Source organism: Podarcis melisellensis (genome assembly GCF_964234715.1).
Source record: "Podarcis melisellensis genome assembly, chromosome: 9".
NCBI lineage: Eukaryota > Metazoa > Chordata > Lepidosauria > Squamata > Lacertidae > Podarcis > Podarcis melisellensis.
Genome location: NC_138541.1, coordinates 35,768,706 through 35,792,654, shown reverse-complemented (window position 1 = coordinate 35,792,654; position 23,949 = coordinate 35,768,706). Strand labels below are relative to the sequence as shown.

The 23,949-nt window shown below is 40.4% G+C and overlaps 1 protein-coding gene across 4 annotated transcripts in view; it reads left to right on the top strand.

The window, feature by feature from the left end:
• Window positions 1-23,949, top strand: part of INPP4B (inositol polyphosphate-4-phosphatase type II B) — a gene marked incomplete at its 5' end in the record, with an annotated part of 263,717 nt that overhangs the window by 34,527 nt on the left and 205,241 nt on the right. For 2 of the 4 annotated variants that reach the window (XM_081925959.1, XM_081925960.1), the window contains one exon: window positions 18,021-18,085. In XM_081925959.1, coding sequence (XP_081782085.1) covers window positions 18,068-18,085 — 18 coding nt within the window. Of the gene's footprint in view, window positions 1-14,516; window positions 14,737-18,020; window positions 18,086-23,949 lie in introns of those variants that run through there. The other 2 variants (XM_081925958.1, XM_081925957.1) reach the window with 2 other exon arrangements.

Sequence of the window (23,949 nt, the reverse complement as noted above, 5' to 3'; positions counted from 1 at the left end):
AGAAACATCTGTTCACAAAGAACTGGACAGCTGCAGCCGCCACTGCCTCTCTACTTAAGTAGAGGAATGGCTGAGACAGCACCTGGTCCTGGAGCCAGCTCCATGGAGCTGGGAAGCATGTGTGTGAGAGTTTGTTCTGACTGTAACTAGAAAGCACAAGTCTGAGCAGTTTTGCCTATTTGCCCTGCCACTTTTCGCTGCAAAACTCTTCTTTAGTGCTAAATTGGAGCAAACATCATTCTAGAGAAAACCCGATTGACATTTGCTCTGATTCAGAGATAAACAGCAGGCTTTCTCAGGGGAAAACAGCAGGGCAAGCTAGAGATGGTAAAAGAAGGGGGTGGTGGGATACTCCTGCCCTTCCACTCCTACATGATATTTTGTCATGGGATTCACACTTGTATAAATATAGAGACATTCCAAGCTCCATTGCTATTGCTTCCCTAAATTCTCTCATATGAGGTTTTCATCATCAAAGCATGATATAATAAACCATTGAAACAAAAACAAGTCCAAATAAATTGCTGGCTTTAGTTTGTGGAAGCATGGAAAGACTGGCAACATTTTTTATTTGTTATTACTTCAATATCCCGCCCCCCTTTTCTTCAAGCAACTCAAAGTGACATGCACACTTCTCCCCTTTATCCTATGATGTAGGTTAGGCTGAAAGAAAGTGACAGGCCCAAGGTCACCCGGTGAGCTTCATGGCTGAGCGGGGGTTCGAACACTGGTCTCCCAGGTCCGAGTCAAAATTGATCAAGATCTGGTTGAAACCCATATTATCTCTTCCTTCATTGTTTTTCACACTCTTCCAGATACTGCAGAGTAAAATCTGCGTTGGATTCAAAACAAAACAGAGGCAAAGCTTGTGTGTGTTTGCATGTTCTCTTTATCTCTCCCCTCCCCCCAAAGTTCACATCGACTGCACTTTCCTTCTCATCCTCTAGGTATCGCTTGATTATTTTAACTGCCTTGCTTATACGGTATAGCTGCAGATAGATGCTGCAATGTGAGGTGAAAGACTGTTGTGGACAGAGAAAGCTGCTTAACTGTCTTGCTTTGATTTTCTTCTGAAAATCGCCTCCATTACTTTCATCTGCACATGGGAAAAAGATTCAAGTACAGCTGCCTCATCACTTCTCCACCCCCATTTCCCTCTACAAATTGCAGTCCTGGGTGCTGCATTGTATAAATTAAAAGAAACCTAGATCTCAGAACAGATTTGTGGAACTACGTGCAACATGCACCTTTGGTTTTTTTGGAACTGCTGTTTAAATAAATGTTTCTAGCACTTACATTTTTGGAAATAATTTCAAAGGACCTTGTCAAAGGCTGCAGCATTCAAGCAACAGTGCCTGGTTAAACTTTTTTTAAAAAAGAGAATTAAAATGTTTACTATTGTTACCGCAATGCATCACAGTAAGCAAAGGGTAAGAATATGTTTGTGCATACAACTGACCTTTACAACATTTTGCTATGTCACTTTGACCTTGAGATATTTATTTCTAGAACATATCCTATGGATAATTACATTTCAGAAATAGTAAAGTATCATTGACGTTTCTTTAGCCCTTAGGCTTTCTAACATAATTTGGTCTAGGAATAAAGTGGTATGTTTGAGGCATGGCCTTTATTGATTCCATCTGAAAACAGAGGTTTACAAGAGGGAACTGAAGAGGATGTTTGCAAAAATAATTTAGCTCTTGACATTGACCTTGTCCATGTCAGGGAAATAAGGGCTTGTCCATTAGGGAATGAAGTGCTACTATGGTGTGCAGAAACCTAGCTGTTACCAAGTACAGTCAATATTACTTATGCCATATTATAAAATCTATCACAGTGAATCTTCTAGTACTCCTGGCATTTCTTCATTACTTCTAGTTAATGAAAATCCGTAAAATGTGGAGTAGTGTAGGAGATGAGTAATCTTTTTAAAGTAGAGCAGATCCACTAAGCCAGCTACATTTCCATAGTGCTACCATTTCATTTTTATGTGTGGGGAAGATGCAAGAACCGAGCAGCTCAGAGGGAAGTCAAAGCACATCTTGTCTGCTAATAAATAATGATAATAATGATGATGATGATGATGATGATAATAATAATATATTACTTATACCCCACCCATCTGGCTGGATTTCCCCAGTCACTCTGGGCGGCTTCCAACAGGAGATTAAAAATACATTAAAACATCAGCAATTTTTTAAAAAAACTTCCCTAAACAGGGCTGGAACCAGTTTGGCTTGGAATCAGCTTACCTTAAGGACTGCCTTTTCCTATAGCCTTTCCCAGTGCTATTTTTTCTAGAAAAAAGGGTGCTGGAACTCACCACAAACTCTTCCTTAATTCTCTTAGAGTTGCAATGGTGCCCACCTGAGAGGTGCTGGAACTGAGTTCTGGTGAGATCCGGCTGAAAAAGAACCCCCTTTTCCCATGAGTTTGTTCACTGACATCACCGTCAGAGGTGCATTCATCTAAGACAGGCATAGCAAGCTCGGCCCTACAGATGTTTTGAGACTACAATCCCATCATCCCTGACCACTGGTTCTGTTAGCTAGGGGTGATGGGAGTTGTAGTCCCAAAACATCTGGAAGGCCAAGTTTGCCTATGCCTGATCAAAGACCTATTTAGAGGAGAACCATTGAAATTCATGTTAGTCCTATTAACTTCAGTTGGTCTACTCCAAGTAGGATTAGCTTTGACTACCACTTCCTGCTTTGAGCTTTCTTTCAGAGGTCAAGTGGATGGCAACAGGAGACAGGGTCTTTTCAGTGATGGCGTTCTGCCCTTACAATGTGCTTTGAACAGAGACCTAGTTGGAACAATCAGACATCATTTGGGCACTAAGTTAGGGGGGAAATCCTGTTCTCTTGCACATTTCTTCCAATCTGCTTGTTTTATGACTTTGCTACTGCTGGTTTCTTTCTTGTTTTTGATTTTTGTGCTGTTGCAGGTTACAGATTTTATTTTATTGCCCCCCCCCCAAAAGTAAGTTACTTTGGTCACTGATGTGGGAAGGCAGGATAAGAATGTTTTAAAATAAATAATATTTCCTTTTTAGGACATCCAATTCAGTACATGTCAGAGCAAAGAAACAAGCCAAACAGCAGCTCCCTTCCAGCCTTGCTTCCCAGAAGGGGCGCTGTGTGATGAAAAGGGCTGGTGTCTACAACTGTTGACAAACAGTTCCCTGAGCCCCACCTCCACTCCCTGTACATTGTTGTGAAGGCTTTTGTGTCTAAGTGTCCACACTGACACATGGAGGGCTGGGCTGGGGGAGCTGTGTGCCAGGGATGAGCTCATAGCTCCTTTTAATCAAGGGATGCCCGTTCATGAGGATAATGAAGAAGAGGAATTTGGATTTGATATCCCAGTTTATCACTGCCCAAAGGAGTCTCAAAGCGACTAACATTCTACTTTCCCCTCCTTCCCCACAACAAACACTCTGTGAGGTGAGTGGGGCTGAGAGACTTCAGAGAAGTGTGACTGGCCCAAGGTCACCCAGCAGCTGCATGTGGAGGAGCGGAGACGCAAACCCGGTTCACCAGATTATGAGTCTACCGCTTTTAACCACTACACCACACTGGCTCTCTTCTGAATGAATGAAGGGGTAGTAGTTAGAGTGTTGGGCGAGGACCTGGGAGGCCAGGGTCTGAATCCCTCCTCAGCCATGAAGCTCACTGAGTGACCTTGGGCCAGTTGCCATTTCTCAGCCTAACCTACTTCTCAAGGTTGTTGTGAGGATAAAATGGGGAAGGGTACCACGTGAACCAGCTTGACCTCCTTGGAATAAAAGGAGGTATGTAAATACAATAAAAAATAATACATGCCCACTGTGGTATGCTGAAATAAGGCAAAAGAATACTTTCTTTTTGAGTTTCAGATACAATTTTAAAACTGCAAATACAAGGTTTTTTTTTAATCAAGTCTTTTTCTATTACAGTGGTACCTCGGGTTAAGAACTCAATTCGTTCTGGAGGTCCATTCTTAACCTGAAACTCTTCTTAATCTGAAGTACCACTTTAGCTAATGGGGCCTCCTGCTGCTGCCGTGCAATTTCTGTTCTCATCCTGAAGCAAAGTTCTTAACCGAAGGTACTATTTCTGGGTTAGCGGAGTCTGTAACCTGATGCATCTGTAACCCGAGGTACCACTGTATCATTAATATTATTTTCTATATCACTTGCATGCCAAAATGGCTTCTTAGTGGTTATGGAAGAAACCTATGCCTGTAGAAGCAATTGATAAGGTTATCCTGGCTTATAAATAAAGGATAATACATTACTGGCTGCAGAGGTAAGGGTTCATTTGGAGAGCCAGTGTGGTGTAGTAGTTAAGAGCGGTAGTCTTGTAATTTTGGGAGCCGGGTTCGCGTCTCCGCTCCTCCACATGCAGCTGCTGGGTGACCTTGGGCCAGTCACACTTCTTTGAAGTCTCTCAGCCCCACTCACCTCCCAGAGTGTTTGTTGTGGGGGAGGAAGGGAAAGGAGAATGTTAGCCGCTTTGAGACTCCTTAAAGGGAGTGAAAGGCGGAATATCAAATCCAAACTCTTCTTCTTCTTCTTCTTCTTCTTCTTCTTCTTCTTCTTCTTCTTCTTCTTCTTCTACTTCAGGTAGTAACTTTTTAAAGTGATCAGTACTGATGAATTTGTTTGTTCTCTCCCCCTCCCCCGCTTATTCCTCCCATATGTGATAAGGAATTCTTTTAAAATTGGGACTGTCATTGCCCGTTAACATTGTATTGTTACTGCAGAGACACAGTTAAAATGATTTATGGCTTCGCCTTAATATAATGGCATGGATACACTGTTTTTCCAGATTTATTTGTTTGACGGTTGTGTTCTCAGGAGCGGTATTATCTTTTTAATTAGAAAGTAGCTATGTAGATATTTGTGAGCTTTGAACAGTGGCATGTGCAGTTACTAGATGGAGTGGAAAGAAAATAGCTTTTTAGCAATTAATATAGTACTGATATCAAATCACAGATTTCTCATTTCATTCTTTCTTTCTTCCATGTCTTCGCCAACCAAGGCTTGTGGGGCATGTGAAACTAGTCTTTTGGGGTGTGCCATACTGATATGAAGGAACCTTGCCTTTTATCTCTTCAAGTTTATTCATTTTTAATTCTTGGAGCTTAGCACAGCTGTAGCATTGATAGACCTGCCTCTTACAGTGCAGCGGATACCACATAATTGTTTGCTAAGAGCTCCTTTCATGGGTAGAATAGAGTGTCTCTGAATGAAGGGCAGTCTTCACAAGTGACAAGATGAGCTGAACTGAGTGCACGTACCAGGACTGAAGGGGAACATGCACAGCACATTTGTTTTGGGAATGGTAGCATCCAGTGCTATTTTTCTAGAAAAAGAGGTGCTGGAAGCATAGCTGTCAAGTGCCCCTTATTTGAAGGGACAGTCCCTTATTCCAGCGCCATGTCCCGCTGCTGTCCCTTATTGATGGATGTCCCTTAAATGTCCCTTAAATGATGTCCCTTAAATTTCAAAAGAAGCAGCTCCTCTCCCTCCCTCCCTCCCTGCCAGCCAGGGAGGAGGGAGGCTCCAACTGTGTTGCTTGGCTGTGTTGCTCACCCAATAAGAAGTCTAAGAACGACTGGGGGGTGGAGCTTGCATGCATTGTGTGTGGCTAGTTAATGCAAGCTGAGGGGGTTTTTGAATGCTGGACACCATTTTGTTGCACGTGCTGCTGCAAACATTGCAGTGCAAAGCCAGGCTGGGGAGCCATTTTAAGTTGAGGCTGCATAGGCCTTGTGGTGCATGTGATTCAGATTCTATTCAGCTGAACCTCTGGTTACAAAGTTGGTTGGACAGTGTTCTCGAAGCTACCAGCATGAGTTTGACCAGACTGCAGGAGGACAGGAAGACTGGACTGCCTGGAACAGGTGAGGCTGCAGGTCCCTTATTTTGGCTGCTGGTCCCTTATTTTCAAATCTGTAAGTTGACAGCTATGGCCGGAAGTCACCATGAACTTCTCCCTTGTTCTCTTAGAATAGCAATGGCACCCACCTGAGAGGTGCAGGAACCGAGTTCCTGTGAATTCTCCATGAAAAAAAGCCCTGGTAACATCATAAACCATTCCTGCCAAGGCCTCCTAATTTGGAACATACCAAGTCAGTCTATTGGTCCATTGAGCTCAGTATTGCCCAACTTTGATGGCAATAGTTCCCATGTATTCCTCGCCCTACCTGGGGATGCTGAGGATGAATCTGTGGCTTTCTACATCCACAGCAGATGCTCCACAACTGAGCTATGGCTCTCTCCCATTGTCATGCAAGACAGAAGAGTAGGTCCCTTATGTTATGTCTTCTGCACACTCTGTATTCCAGGAGAGCTTCTATGCAGATGACCCTGAGCTGTGGCTTCTCAGGCTCCCAGTGTGTTGTGAGCACAGGAAGGGCCTGGGAAAATGCAGGTATCTTTTCCGTAGGGCACTCTTAAAGTGAGTGTGGCAAGTCAGCTGTGCAAACTGCAACCACCACCTGCAATAAACTGTGTCGGCTCTGTCTAGCATGAGTAGAAATCTTCTAGTGAGTTCACTAGTGTGGCCAAATGGTAGGATAGGCACTATGGAAGAAGAAGACACAAATCTGCATATTCTAATTTATGCATGAAAATACAAAATTATTAGAATTCAAATTTCCTCAAGGAAGCCATTTATTTCTACATTAAAACAATCCCAAATAAATAATTCAGTTAATTTCCACCCTACCTCACACCACCCAAATCAGCACTTTCATTAATTCATCCATTGCCCCAATTAATTTCTCACCCAGATGATCCTGCTCCAAAATCCATTTATGTTGACTGATTAATGGAGTAATTAATTCAACACATCATTACTCCTTCTCCTTAAATTCAAAACAAATAGTGTGCCGTGGCAGTGGTTCATGGTGCTCTCTGAGTGGGTGGGTGGAATTCGCACTATGAGATGAAGTAGCCATTGGTGATTTTTCATTTCTCTTCTCTCTCCGCCTCTCACCTGAGCTACAGGCTTGTACCAATGCTTTGTATGCATAAACTCAAACTTCAACATGCTCCTAAGAAGAAAATAACATTCATTCCTGCTTTTTTTTCAAGGACAGTATATGGAAACAGAAACGACTGGCCCTATATAGGGTTTTCTATCCTCTTTTCTGTATGCTATTTCTGGAAAGGAAATGGAATGATGCTGTTTTTCCTACCATTTCATGGACATTTTGAGGTTTTAGTTGGTGCTTCAGCAGCAGCAAGAAAACAGTGGCAGCTCAAATGCTGCTAGCTGGATTAAGGGCCTCTCTGTGTGTATTTTTTATTGTAGATTTATGATTCATTGTGCTCATGATGGTATTGGGGTTGATATATATGATCACACTTTCATTACTGTTTGCTCCTGCTTCGCAAACATTGCTTCCTTTCCAGTCAGTGTGGACCCTGCAACTTCCTGTTAAAATTTCCATACCGTAAGCACTCTGGGAATTTTTTGGCCTCACTTCTGTTGTTCTATAGCAAAGCAGTCCTCCTCCAGATGTCAGTAATAATAAAACTCTGGGGAACATCACAGAACTAATGAAATTGAATGACGGGTTGTCCAGTGTAAACCCACCACTAATGCATCATTATTGTGTCAACGACACGTTGCAGATTACACCTGCAAAAAACACTAGCCTAGAGGGGCCCCAGGTTTAAAGCAAAGATTGGCCACAGTGTCATCATCCTGCACGTCTGCTGGGTGCTACCAGACAAATGGAGAGATGGCACAGTTCCAGGCAGCCATTGACATACCGGACTGTTTGGAAAGAAAGACGACACTTGGCTGCTCAATGAGAGCATCTGGATGAGCACTTAGGGCCAGATTAAATGCAAATTCATGTAACCATAACCTGATGGCTTTTTTGTAGATGAGGTAAGAAAAGTTTCTTCATAAGAGATGATGGGGTAAACATGAATTTCTGGTGTGGGGGTTTATTAAGCGCCCCTCCCCGTTGCTTCTCTGCTGTAATCACCCAACTCATGAAGAAGCTTTTTCTGGGATGGAAGAGAGAGGTGTCCAACTACCCTCATGCACATTGTGCTGCAATGTATAGTTTGGCTCCAGGAGAAATAGCTGGTACATTTCAGGGAGTGGCCGATAACAGTATTTCTTGTCTTGCAGCAGCAGAAGAGCTGCTGTAAACTTTAGTGGAGAGGAGAGAAAGTTTATATCCACAGTAATAAAGCATCAAAACTTGAGGCCTTAAACAATGATTGCACTCTGCAGTAAACTGAAAAGACACTGAAAACTTTCATTTCATGCTGTAGTACCCAGAAATGGGCAGTAAACGATGTGTCCCTAGCTAACTGTGGGGGGTTGGTTATTGTTTTTTGCTTCTAGATGTGTGTCCAAATATTGATGAGTTGTAAGAGTTGAAAATCCCCTCTCCCCTACACCTTAAGACACTAGTTCCAGAAAATAGGCTTTGAAAAAATACTGTCATGGAGAACATTAACCCCACCTCCATTTTGAGCATTACTGCTGTAATTTCTTGAAACTGCTACATCATCGCTGCAAAATGACACAGCTCCTAGAGGTTAGTGCTATGGCCTTAGTTTAACATGAAGGGGAAATGAAACACTATAAAATTTACTGTTCTCCTATTACTGATATAGATAGCTCCTGCCTACTTTAGAGCTGTTGCTTTGATTGTCAGCATTGTAGGCTAGGCCATGCAGCTTTATCCACAGAAGAAAACATTCAGTAAAATTGTATTTGAGAACAACATGAGTCATTTTACTCATTCAGTACAAGGGAGAACAAGTTTAAAATAGAACAGTTGGGCTATGCTAATAATAATAATAATAATAATAATAATAATAATAATAATAATAATAATATGAAAGGGCAACAGGTCCGTCCCCCCGATAAGCATTGCCCTTGAAGAAGAAGAAGAGTTTGGATTTGATATCCTGCTTTATCACTACCTGAAGGAGTCTCAAAGCGGCTAACATTCTCCTTTCCCTTCCTCCCCCACAACAAACACTCTGTGAGGTGAGTGGGGCTGAGATACTTCAGAGAAGTGTGACTAGCCCAAGGTCACCCAGCAGCTGCATGTGGAGAAGCGGAGACGCAAACCCGGTTCCCCAGATTACGAGTCTACTGCTCTTAACCTCTATGCCACACTGGCTCTCCTTGTCCTTCTTTCTCCCTGCACTGACTTTCTCTCTGTCCTACCCCCATGACTCGATTGCTACTTCAGATGCTCTGACCCTTCTGCATTTAGCTTTCCTTTTATTTATTTGGACAGTTGAATTGAAAATGAGACAAACATATGGAATATAAATGAGAGATGGGGGGCGGGGAGAAAGAGAGTGTAATGCAGATTGAACAGGTAAAGTTGTATTTAATATAAACTGACAATGAAACAAACCTAAATAGAAAATTAATAAAAGTGATGGTAATCAGTGATGGTAAACCTTTAGCCATCAGAAGAAGTGACAAATTGCTATTGACAGCATTGCAACAGAGTCTTCTCAACAGCTCTAAATTTTGGGAATGATCTCACCGAGGTGTGTCTTCTCACCTCACTGTTATATTCTTTCAAGAAGCAGAGGAAGACATGCCTCTTTCTCTAGGCCTTTGGAGGGAAGGTGGCGTGATTCACTGAGGTCAGTTTGCTTCTATTTTATGCTATCTTCTCTTTTTTTAGTTAAGGATGAGGATATTTCTACTGATTTTCAGAAATATATATTGGTGCATTTTAATTTGTTGTACACCATTCTGTGAGCATAGGGCAAATGGTGTATATAAAGATCCAATAAATAAATGGAACTTCCAGAAATCTTTTGCTTGTTTTTGAAATGTGTGTTGCAATTTCTCTTCTCCTCCTGCTTGTGTTTGGTACATCATACCACTACGTAGCACAGGAGCAAACTGAAGATATGTGGATTATACTGTTACATGTCTTAAATTCCCCTTTGGATGTCTTCATATGTTTGAATGTTGTGATCTAGGGCTTTAAGTGTGCTAGATCAGGCACCTTTTTCCTTTATGAAGGATATCCGTCTGCAGTCAAACCCACATGCTGTTCTGAAGCTTAGAAAATCCTATGCCAAGATTACTCCTTTCTTCAATAAGTGGAAGGAAGTCTTAATTTTCATCAGTTTCTCTGAACATAATCTTACTGGACTGTAGAAAATACTCTAAAATTTTGTACTTTGTCTCCATTAACATGACACGCTACTCCATATCTTCTGGCAATTTAAATAGATCACAATCAAACCATAGCGTTTTAAAATGTTCAATAATCTCACAGCTTGCCTAACATTTTTAATTTTATGTATGCTTTGACCATTTAAAAGGTTTCTTCGTAATGCAGTCGGAAATAGTTTCAGCTGTTTACATTTTTCTCTTAATCTTGAAGTGGTGAAGAGCTACATATTAATATCATTTGTAACTCATCTGTGGTTGTACAGCTGAGAGGAAAGCACTAAGGGACATTGAGAGGACTTTAAAAATCTCAATCCACTCAGGTTTTTACCTTTATTCAGGGCACCTGACATGATTTGAAGCACCTGGCTTGCATATTCCAAACTGTGTTGTCTGAACTCTAACTGGCCAAGAATTAGGTAGGTGTTTTGTTACTAGGGTGGTAATTATATTGCACCAGTTGTTTGCTGCATGTATGAACAGAAATTGGACATAAGGATAAAGTCATGTGTTGTTTCTCTCCATTTGGAATAAATAGAAGCATATTATTTACTTTGTCTCGTTGTGACTAGGCCCAATACCTTTCAGCTACCATTTATTGAAAGGAATATTATCCATCATTAGCATAGGGTATTTACTTGCGTCCACAGAGAATGGATTGATTCCAATGAAAGACTTGCTGATCTGAAAGCAAAGTTAGATTGGGCAGGAAAGGATAGCTGATTCACGTGAGGACATAGTACCTACAAAATTGTCTTGGAGTGGTTTGTTTGTTTTTAAAGAAATGAATGACTAATCGGTTTCATGCAACAGGAGGACCATAATAGACTGGCAGTGAAAACCAGAACAGTTAAAACTTATGAGATACTGAGAACCTATGCAATCTAAAAAGTACATTTGCAGTAATGTTAATACCAAATCTAACTGCTTTGAGTTAAACCCAGCTAAGTAGAGCACTGAAACACTGAGATCTGATTCTGTGAGTGCTGAAGAGAGATTCCAAGTATTCAGCCTGGGGAAAAAATGAAAGTTTGGAAGAATATGTTCAAAGCTTTATTTTAGTACTATGCAAATCACCATGAAAAGAGGCAGGAACATTTGATTTTGCCACTGCTGACCTCCCTGCAGCCATAGCTTTGAGCTTTCACTTTAAAGCTGCTTCTGCTTGGCAGTCATCCTAAACCAGCAAAATGCTGTTTATTATTTATTCAAATTCTCTTATAGAAATATGGATCCTCAGTGGGATGCATTTTTCATTATTATTTTTTTGCGGTGGGGAGAAGAAGGTGATTGCTTTATAGGGAAATGGTGGTTTTATAAAGTTATGTTGCGAGGATGAGTGGCTGTGACCTAGGGTTGTATCAGTAAAGCAATGTTTGTCCGTTTTGATTAGTGGCGACAGCTGTTGATTCTGACATTTACAAATAAAGTGTGGTGTAGCTTTAAAAAATTCAACAGCTTGCTCTAGTTTGGTTTGAGTACTCACTTACGCAACACTGTTTTTGGCTTCCACTGTGTGATTATTGTGGATGCATCAGTGAATAAAGAGGATTGTTTGGATCTGCAGCAAAACATTACTTCACCTGATCCAACTGTGCCAGCGAGTTTTCCCATTAACAAATACAGATTGCTGGGGAACTTCAACTCTGTTTATCCGAAGCGGTCAACTCAGTGCCTCCTATAATTCATTTTGCACAGCTCCTGGTACGCTAAGGGTGTACCTATGTAAGGCAACCTTTCTAAGCTGAGCCAACAAACTCTGGATGTATGGGTCAGGGAAGTTCCAAGGGTGTTCCTGATCCTGTTGGCCCAATAGACTGGTCTGATGAAACCCCCTTCACTAACCTATATGGTTTCAAGTGGAAGTTTGCATAGTGCCCACAGACACTCCCATTGGCACCTGCCAAGGTTCCCTGCTCCTCCTATTTTTATTTTAACATGAGGCTTTTGCCTTTTGCAAGGGGTCATTTGTGAAGTTGGCCTTTGCAGGAGTGGTGGTTGCATTTTTTTTTGTTCCCGTTGTATGTGTTTTGTGGAGAGTTATGCCCACAACAGGGGATGCGGATGGCGCTGTGGGTTAAACCACTGAGCCTTGGGCTTGCCAATCAGAAGGTCGGCAGTTTGAATCCCCACAACAAGGTGAGCTCCCATTGTTCGGACCCTGGTCCTGCCAACCTAGCAGTTCGAAAGCACGTCAAAGTGCAAGTAGATAAATAGGTACCGCTCTGGTGGGAAGGTAAACGGTGTTTCTCTGTGCTGTTCTGGTCAGCCAGAGGCAGCTTAGTCATGCTGGCCACATGACCCAGAAGCTGTACGGAGCTCCCTCAGCCAGTAAAGCGAGATGAGCGCCATAACCCCAGAGTCGTCCGCAACTGGACCTAACGTTCAGGGGTCCCTTTACCTTTACCTTTTTGCCCACAACAGTTTATTAGATTTCAAAATGTGCCTCGAGGCTCAAGAAGGTTGGGGCTCACCATTCTTTCTTTGCTCTTATTTTTTGTCTATGTCCAGTGTGATTATAATATTGAACTGAATTTATCTTAGTTGTCATGTTCCCCCTTGATCAGGTCAGTGTAGTGTAGGTGAGAACCCTGCCATGGCAGTGCAGGTTGAGAGAAGAAATCTTACTCAGTCTTTTAGCACCTGATTTACCCTACCGTTTGATGAGGGAGGGAGAGAGGGTGTCAAGCTAAATGTGCTTACATCAGGGAAGAGATATGTGCTAATAATATATGCAGCTGCAATTATAGAATTGTAGAATTGGAAAGGGACCACAATGGTCATCTAGTCCAACACCCTGCAAAGCAGGAATCAATGCAGGACTTGAATCCACAACCCTGATACTGAGAGTCTCATGCTTTATCCACTAGCGATTGCCCCTTGGTCTGCCTCCATCAACCTGCAGATATCCTTTCTCACCCAGCCACTGTATGGTACCTGGAGCCAAGAGTGTCATTTTTCCCCATAGTGATTAAGATCATTTCTAGATTTTGGAGCTACAAAGATCTTTCCTTTGAAACCATGCTCTAAATAAACTATGGGCTCCTAGTTTGTAACTCTTAGGACCCTGACTTGCACTGTTTCAAGGTTATAACTGCATGTAACCCCAGGCGTTCCATTATTGATTACCCAGTGTGGTTGTTGTAAGAAGTGCAGGCTTGAGGGCTGTGAATTAGATTGCAGCAGTACTGTTGTGTGAGTTTAATCAGCATTGAATTCACCATGTCCAAAAACCGAGGGGCACATCTGGTGTGAATGGGAACATGTAATAAGAATTGGGTGTGGGGGGGTTGTGTAAAATAGCATGGATTACTAAACAAAATATTCAGACTGGTTGCAGAACAGCATATTTGTTGTTTGGAGATGAGCATAAGTCTTATTTCTAAAGACCTAATAATATTTTTGATGGCCACAGCTCCATTGAGAAATTGTACAACATTAGAAGGTCTCTGACATTTAGCCTTTAGAAAGATGGTGCACCAGTTGTTAAAAAAAGTGGCCAAACTTGATCTCTGCAACATGATATCTACCATGTAAATGTCAACCCCAGTGTTCCCCAGATGTTGTTGGACTGCATCTCCCATAAGCCCCAGCCAGGATGGACAATGGTCAGTGATGAAGGGAGCTGTAGTTCAGCAGTAAAAAGAGGGACGCTAGAGGGACCTTCTAGACTGTTGCAATATTAGATGTTCACTCTAGGATAAGCAAGACCCCCACAACTGCCTGTACTCAGGAACTACAGTTCAAGAAAAAACTAAAACTATGACCTTTTAGTTAATTCATTTTTTAGAAGATTCAGCAATTGATTAAGCAATCATACACACACACACGTACATTCAATGGAGTTCAGTGGGATTACTGCCAGGTAAGTGGTTATAGAAATAAAGCTGTATTCTGTTTAAGGTAGACTAATTGAAATCTGTGGATTTGTGACCACTTTCCCTCAACCTGCTGTCCTCTAGCTGTTTTAAGCTGCTACTATATATATACAGTATATATATATATATATATAGTCTAATAAGAACACTTACAAAGCTGCAGGTGACAGGCAGTATCTTGGAAGATATGTTTCTCCTCTTTTGTAGATAAGGGAATGTGTCTTCTAAAGTAGTGCCATCTGTGATATGCAATCATCCAAAAATTTAAAGAAGGGGACTTTTGACTCAGAAATGTTGTGTTCATATGGAAGCTTATGCAGATTTAATTGATGACTTGATACATGAAATCCCAGGCACCTAGGCAGTTACATTAAAACAACAACAACAACTAGCTAGCAACCCTGAGAAAAGCTATGGAAAGACATCAGCATGCAATTTTGTACTACACCTTTCTGTTTTTGTTTTAATGTTGCAGTTGGCCTTGTCTGCTGAAAAGATCTTGCTCACTTTCAACCAGTTCATTAGTATCCCTGTTATCATCCGTTTCCTCTTCATCTTCTTCACGATCAGCCAGATGCAATACAATGTCAAAGAATTGATTTCTCTGGCTAGAAGGCCATCATCTTGTTTTGACAAGGAAGGAAAACTGACCATATGCAGAATGCTAAGGGATGGTAAACGTATAGGTAAAAATAGTTGGCATTGGCAATCATCTGTGCACGTATGTTTGGCAGCTGTTGTCTGCTGACTGTTTTAGTATTCACAGATTTGCTGGTATAATCCGTTTTCTTCATTGCTAATGGCTGAGTGCTCCTAAACACCTTCTAAGTAATTGCTTTTCTGCCATAGCTGTGGTGGATTAGACTCTCACTGGTATGTGCAAACAAAGATGAAAGTAATAGTCCTGCTGCTGGTTGCTAACTGGATTAATTTACATAGGGGAATGAGAGAAGTTCTCTTCTTGTGTGTTATATCAAACTACTTATCAAGTTGCATGCTTTCTGCATGCTGGGGAGAAACAGGCCTCTGCTTAGTTTCTGGGTGCTATGCATGTTTAGGAGCACAGGCAGTGCAAAGAGCTGCTAAAATGAATGGGAAGGCCTACACATTTTCACATCCAGCCCTTGTTCTTCCCTCAGTACATTTGGTTTGATGCTAACAACTACAACAAGATGGTCAAAACGCTTAATGGAACTAACCTAATTCTGGGCCAAGAAAAGTTGAGTTCTGTGGCCTCTTAAATTGAACTAATTTGCATGCATTTGCCTATTTTGCACACCTTCCTCTTTGTTTTTTTTAGTTGCAAGTAAGAGTACAAAGTTGTCCTCTAACCACTCCATCTTGTCATTGTCTTTGGAACCATCACTATATTTGGGCTTGAAATGTTCATATCTGTTTTTCATTTTTGTTTCATTTTAACTTTGTTTAGCTCTGTTCCACATTCATTTCCATGTTGTGGTTCGCAACCCACAGAAATTTCAACAAATACATTAAATGGCACATTGCCATCCTGTCACAATTCAAAACATAACCAAGAACCAATAAAAATATATGTATCAAGAATCCACTTCAGCAGATAACAACAGAATAAAGTCACCCCCATACATTGCAAACAACCAAGACAAATTAGAAAGAATGCATTACACAAAATATCATACCCCATGGGTTGTACCTAATGCTGTTGTTCCACTTTTGTTACAAATTTCTGCTTCCACAACAGAACTTTTCATTTCTCTCTTGTCCTGCAGCCTCCCACCTCAAAATCTGCTGCAGAGAGTTGGAGCACTCTCTGGAGCAAATTTTGGGGGCTTGCAGGGGAGGAGAGGAATGGAAAGTTACATTGTGTGAGCAGAATTCTGCACAGGCAGTAATGGATAGAACCCCATATTTTTGCTGCTGGCAGTGCTAGAAATTCATACCAGCCTACATTTCACTGACAAAAATACATTCTGTGCAACTCTCCTAATTTCATGCCAAAGAGAATTTTGCAAGCCTCACCCTGCTCCCCATTGCATACTGGTGTAAATTGTCCACTGCATTCCTTATGCATTGAACTCTGTACCTACCCCTGTGATTTACAAGCTAAGAGAATTGTTGTTTTTCTGTAAAACATCTACTAGCAAAAGGATAATACATTATCAGCAGTACAAAATGTAGTCTAACCGACTGTTTCACTCTAGACTGTGTGCTAGAGTTGAGACACAGCCAATCTCCATTCACAGTGCAGTCCTAAACATGTTGAATCAGAATGAAACCCCACTGGGTTCAGTAGGACTTACTATACTGCCAGGTAAATAAATATGGGATTGTAGACTCAGAGTTTTAACTTCTAGAGATCATGTGGAGGAAGCTTTAACCCCATGGAAGATGGCAGTGGTAGTACAGTATTGCCTGTTAACATATTTGAGCAAGGGATTCCCAAAAGTCAAAAATATGGAACAGAGCTTACGACATAGGGACTGTTCATGATAAACAGGTAGTTGAAGCATATGGAAATTTTATTTATTTTGCAATAACTGATGTAGGAGATCAGTTTTCTGAAGATAGCTGGATTTTTCTATTACCCCACCCATCAAGTTCATTTCTATCTCCTGTGGCCTGAATCAAGTTAATTTTTTTTTAACTCACTAGGGACATGAATTAGCTTTCCAATACCAGGATGTTTGTGTTTTCAACCTTGCTTTGTCAGTGGTTACAGTAACGGTTTCAGATGCATTTGAGTTCTAACATATCCAAGTCTGTCTTTTCGGCATTTCATTTCCTTGTAACCCTCCTGATTACAACTATTCTTCCAACACAACTATGTTTATACAGTATACACCTGTCAACTTGGATAAGGTATTTTGGTACCTTAAAGACCAGCAAATCTATCATGGCATATGTTTTTGTGGGCTACACTACACTTTTAAAGTGTCTTTTAAAGTGACAAAAGTCTCTGATGTTCTAATAGGTATTAGTTATATTGAACAGGGACACTGGTGGCGCTGTGGGTTAAACCACTGTGCATCTTGGGCTTGCCCATCAAAAGGTTGGTGATTCGAATCACCGCGATGAGGTGAGCTCCCATTGTTCGGTCCCAGCTCCTGCCAACCTAGCAGTTTGAAAGCAGGCAGTGCAAGTAGATAAATAGGTATCGCTCCAGCGGGAAGGTAAACGGCGTTTCCGTGTGCTGCTCTGGTTTCACCAAAAGCGGCTTAGTCATGCTGGCCACATGACCTGGAAAAACTGTCTGCGAACAAACGTCAGCTCCCTACTGGCGTAAAGCGAGATGAGCACCGCAACCCCAGAGTCATTTGCGACTGGACTTAATTGTGAGGGGTCCCTTTACCTTTTTATATTGAACACTATCTTATGGGGGGCAGCTTTAAGAAGCTTCTGGCTGGCACTGGTTTTTAACACAGTGTGTTAATCTCTGAAGACAAACTTAATTCTAGCCCACCTTGTCATGCAGAGCACCCCATCCTGTGCTTATGTCCTCATACCACTGTGTTGATGTTTTTAGAAATGACAAAAATAATCCAAATATTGCCTGTACAATGTGTGTTGTTTAGAGTAAAATAAATCAATTAAGTCTGTAACAACCCAGTGAAAAGAATAAATATTGAGTTTTCCCAGTAAGGTTCATCTGCTGAAGCAAGGTTTGCATGGTTGTCTCGTGCAAAAGAGCCAGTCTGTGTTCCCTTTTGCAAAATGGAACAAAGCAAAAGAAATCATCACCGAGTGTATGCTGCAGTCTCTAATTCTGTCAGCTGCAGGATAACTGAAAGCTTCTGGGAAGTTAATCTGACATTTAGCAGCATGTTATAAGTCAGCTGCCAAGTGAAGCTGATTTTTCATTAATGACTTCCCCATTAAATGTCATTAGAAATGCATCTTCTTTAAGAAGAAATATATGAAGAGAGGAGGGTATTATTTATTGTTATCTTCATCATCGTCATTATTATTAATACTATGCTGCTTTTGCATGCAGAGCCAAGAGAGAGATGGTGTCGTCTGAAAGGAAATCTGCTCTTTCTAATGAAAAATAAGAATAAGGTAATTCATTTCTTTCTTTTCCTTCATATTTGTGCCTTTTCATGAATTTACACTTCTTTTTTCCCTTTTTAAAAACCCCTTGGTATGATTCTATGGATAGAAATATTCAGTATTATTGGCCGTAGCCTAAACATTACCTTCTGTTTACCTTTATGGCTGTTTATAAAATGTGAGACATTCCTCAGTAGCATCAACAATGCTACTGAATGATTGGCTGCATCAGAAATGACTTGAGGCCAAACAGTGTCCTAATTTGATGTGTAAAAGAAGATGTCAATCCAGAATCCTGCAGCAGACTTTTATTGACTGCAGAATCCACATCTTAATTCCTACTATTGTTACAGAAAGATAGAATTTGGGAGGTTTGTAATGCTTTTCTGGGGCTGTTTGTGCTGAATATTATTCTTACAATAGTGTCCGTTCTAGGAGAAAGTAGTTGTGTATACCGGTATTTGCATTTCTTTTGATTCAGTTAAAAGAAGCTTTCAGAACCCGTTTTTAATTCAAGTTTTAAATCTTGGGATTTTGGGAAAAGAAACAAGGAATGAGAGGTTTAATTATTTTCATTATCTTTCACAATTGACAAAGCTTGACACATTTGGAGTCATGGCAATAGAAAGTGAGAAGCTGATTATTATTTTTGTCTGGTTCAGACATTATAATTTTTGGAGGGGTCAGATAAGCCAGAACTGCTAATATGAGATTCAGATAACTTTATCTGTAGCAAACATTGGTGGAATCTGTCTTTGTCGCTATCTCCTGCCACAAATAGCTTCAGTAAATGTTTATTTGGAGGGATTAATTTCTACTGAAAATAAAATTGTATAACTTGTAGCATGATTTCAGCAGTGTAAAGGCTAGTTTCAGGTGGTTTTCTCCTTCTTTGAAAATTATACATATGAAAAATGAAAATGAAAACAGATAATCTAGGTCAGTTGTCTTCTGGAGGCTCAGTTCAGACATCATGTCACACTATGACTCTAACTGTGGATTGTCAGTTCATATTTTAGTACAGTAAGCACAAACCATGACTTGCATATCAAGACAATGGTGGGAGGTTTTTTAATTCTGAATTTCTTTCTGATTACTTACCTTCCTTAACCATGAGTTGACATAATGTCTGAATTAAGTTTACCTACCTCCTTGGTATTGCCCTGTCCTCCAAGGAACTCAAGTAGTACACATGGTTCTCTTCTCCACCTCCCACTCCGCATCTCATTAATTATCAAATAGAACCTATATTGCTTAATATGAAACAACACACATCTACAAAGTCTAGGACTAGTTAACCAGAAGGCCTGGTGTGGTAGCTCCTGGGACACCATAGCTGATATACATATAGGGACTACATATGGCAAAATGCTAATACAGTGGTACCTCGGGTTAAGTACTTAATTCGTTCCGGAGGTCCATTCTTAACCTGAAACTGTTCTTAACCTGAAGCACCATGGGGCCTCCTGCTGCCGCTGCGCCGCTAGAGCCCGATTTCTGTTATTAGCCTGAAGCAAAGTTCTTAACCTGAAGCACTATTTATGGGTTAACGGAGTGTGTAACCTGAAGCGTATGTAACCTGAAGTGTATGTAACCCAAGGTACCACGGTATATCACATAGGGATAGTAAGTTTTCAGACAATGTAAGTGAGTGACTAAGAATATTGTGGTGAGAACATTGTGGCCTTGCCTCCATCCTATGCATATTCAGGAAACCGTATGACCAGATCATACACTTGTACAAATGAAAGCATGTAGTTCATTGCAAATCTAAATATGTACAGGTTGCGCGCACACACAAAAACTGGATATGTGTAGTGTTACAGTATGGGTCATGAACCAGAATGTGTGTTAAAGCACTTATGTGTGTCCATATACCAACGAGAGGTTTAGGATCTTTTGCTGGAGTTATGACTTGCACTTGTTATGAATATGTGTTTACCAACAAGAAGTTCCCACACACCAAAGGAATAAAGAAAACTTAGTTTATTATATGAAATAGAAGTGATGAAATATATATAAATGCTGCTTAAGACAGTAAAATTACAATTTAAGTAGGCAGCAACTTACACAATACATACACACCTTGATCTAAAGAGTGGTAGAAATAGCTTACTATTTTTTTAAAAAGCCTGTAGAAAAGTGAGCTTGGCAATTTTGTCACAGAAACCTAGAATTAGTATAAAACCTAATTATGGTTTTGCAAGGCAGAAATGGAAAGGGAAGGATATAACCAGCCTTAAACATGTGTATGCTGGTCCTTGAGAGGGTTGGATAAGTTCTGTTGAAGCTAGAAGAGCCAACTGCCTACTGGGATTCTGGGATTTTTAATATGTTTAGCTAATGCTTCCTAGTAAGAAAGGGAAGGGCCCTGAAATGAACACATCCTGCCCTTTTCTCATCTTGCCCATTCTAGTGAGAAAATGACTAAAAACTGGCCAAGCTGTTTGCATAACAAAAGGATGAAAGGCTGTGATAGTGAGCCATTAACTGAACCTGGCCACCTCTTAGTTTGTTCTCTGCCTTCAAATTATTCTGCCATGGTGTGGATGGCTCCCAATGAAGAGTTGAGAATCCTGTACAGTGGTACCTTGGGTTACAGATGCTTCAGGTTACAGACTCCGCTAACCCAGAAATAGTACCTCGGGTTAAGAACTTTGCTTCAGGATGAGAACAGAAATCATGCTCTGGGGGTGCGGCGGCAGCAGGAGGCCCCATTAGCTTAAGTGGTGCTTCAGGTTAAGAACAGTTTCAGGTTAAGAGCAGACCTCCAGAATGAATTAAGTACTTAACCCGAGGTACCACTGTACTTGGAAACTAAATTTCCATGTGTTAATTTTTACACGGTGTGAGGAACTCAGGATATGCCTAGATGTCTTTCAAGAGACTAGACTGGAATCAGACTTATAACAAGGCCACCAGAAGATTCACGGTGGGGTATCCCTTGTCATATTTAGCCATGTCAGTCTTCTAACTTATGCCATGATCTACAGAGATAGACCATAACATAAGTTTAGATTCACAGTGGTTTGAGGGTTGGGGTTTCTCACCATGATTGCACTCATTCTCCTAAACATGTTCACTACACACACTTCCAGTTATTTGCTTCATTGGCCGGAAGTTATTTATTGCAGTGGGCCATATTTGAGAAATGCATGAAATATGGTTAAGTGACTGGTGGAGCAACTATTTTGATTAGGGCATGTAACCATATTCCCTGCCAACCTAGTTAGATTGAATTTCAGTAATGTAATGAAGGTATGGAACTAGATTTAGGTCAGGAGATGCTTCCATCTTAATGTTTTTTTCCACGTATTCAAATGAACACTTGATGTAGGAAATTTACTGTGACCACTAAGTATAGCTTACCACATTATTATTTTTTAAAAAATAATTTTTTATTAACCGGCCAACCACATCGAATCAAACCACATCACATAAATTCCAAATTACAGTGCCGAATTTTTAAATTTTGTTGGGGGGTCCCATACTTCCAGATCCAAGGAAGAATTCTGATCTAATCATTACTTCTGCATTAATGTCCAAATCAGTCCAAATAAGTCCAAATAGATGTTCAAACAGTCCAAACACATATTCATAGTTCTTTCCAATCTTGTCTTGCTGTTTCCACATCACTTCTTAATCAAATATTTTCTCTTTGTCCTTTATGGTCTCTCCTGATGGTCTCCTAAAGCCGATATACACCGGTAGTGCTCCTGCGTAGATTTCCCGTCGTGAACCTCCATCCAGATGGTTCCCATAAATCATCACCTTCGGAGATAAGATCACTTTTTCCCTCGTAAATTCATAGCTCTGTCGTACTTAAAGCCTCTTTGATGACAGTTACAGATAGGTAGCCGTGTTGGTCTGCCATAGTCAAAACAAAAAAAATTCCTTCCAGTAGCACCTTAAAGACCAACTAAGTCAGTTCTTGGTATGAGCTTTCGTGTGCATGCACACTTCTTCAGATACCGTATCTGAAGAAGTGTGCATGCACACGAAAGCTCATACCAAGAACTGACTTAGTTGGTCTTTAAGGTGCTACTGGAAGGAATTTTTTTTGTTTCCTCTTTGATGAGTCTCTCCCACGATATTCACTGTCCTCCCAGGCTTATTCCTCCGACAGAGCTTCCCAATTTGATCTCATTGAGAACCTTTCCATGTGACCTTTCTAGCTTCTCAAACTTCTAAATGCTTATATATTTGCTTTATGCAAACTGTTTTAGGTACAAATGGAGTATGAAACCTAATTATGGTTTTTCTGTGCAATAATTGTTCCATGGGGCCCTGAATAAATATGAGTGTAGAAGTACGTGTTTTAAAACCTACTTTAATATTTTTATTTAAAAGTGGATTTGTGATCAGTAGGCTGTAGTAATTTCCTTAGAATAATCATTACTATCATTTGTAGTATATCCTTCTTAGCTTGCAGCTTAATGATGCAGTAGTAAGGACTGTTCCCATCTATTAGCTCAATTTGCCCCTGTGCATGAATGGTACATTTATATTGCTTAGAAACTTCAGATTCTTTGTGTAGGATTTTGAAAAGTGCATTTCAAGACTGCTCAAAGTTAATTTGTATGCTTTATATAAATTAACTTGTTAAATCCCGCAAATTCCACAAGATATTAGGTAATATAGGCAGCCATATTTCTTAGTTTAAGTTTAGATCATTTTAAATACTGCTTCGGTTGGTATTCAGGTTGGGTTCCTTGTACAATTGTGAGGCTGCCAAACATTTGCTTTAACCTAACTACCATTAAAAATGGTTCTCTCTGAAAGCAAGTTTTGTGTGACATATTAAGGCTGCTGTGAATTTTTATGGTACCCTTTTAATCCATCTGGAATTGAGGGGTCTGACTGAAAGTAATGTAAGGCTCTTAGCTGTGCAAGCATGAAGGTGAATGTAGTCATATGCTTAATGATCAAGTGTATTTAAATAAAGTGAGGAATATACTGCTGTGTGACTTGCTCCGTAATGAATTGCGTTTCCATAAACCAGTTGCATTCCTAGGCACAGGAGTGCTGGTAGGCAAGATGAATGAGCAAATTGAAATATCCACATTGCCAGTAATTTTAAGCTTTCTTGCAATGTTTGTAAAAGCTTTATGTAAACCACATTCTCACAGCTTATATCACAGGTTTTAATGTATTATTACCAGTTGACAGAAAAGCATCAAAGTAAAATTGTTGATTGATTCATAAATCAATAATTGCAGTTTATGTGTTAGGGGAAAAAATGTGAGAATAATGGCTTGTTTTAAGTGTTGTGATGTGGCATGCATAGTAATCACCTATAAAGCTGTGAAAAGGTTATGCAGGGTTTCAAAGCATGCCAGTGAAAAATGTAGACTATGAAATTTTATAGACAAAAAAACTCCCCATGGTGGGTTTTTTAATAGCTTGTGTTCTTTGATTTCCCATGCTTAAAGATGACTCTGGCTGCGTAGATGTAATGTGAAATCATGGTTTGTCTAGCTAAACTTGTTTTGTGTTAATGTCTATGTGCAGATGCTTATGTGAATGATCATTGGGCTCATGAAATCCTGCCTCCCTTTCTTTGTCTTGTACATGGCAGCTTGGAGATCACAAGCTTTCTTTTCCATTTTAAAGCAACCAATTTGTCACTGCGAGTGAGCCCAGACAAACAGTGGTCATATTAAAACTTTGGTTCAGATATAAGAGGGTTTTTTTTTAGCTTTTATAAGTCAATTTAATAGTGAGAGAGGACTAACGGGATCTTGATTAAGACCTAAATGGACAGAATTGAACTTGCTGATATATCCAATTTAGCAATTTCATGCTAGAGTGTTCAATTGACCTCTTTTTGTTAGATAATTTTGAATTTCTGGTCTGCAGTCAAATGTTTTTGG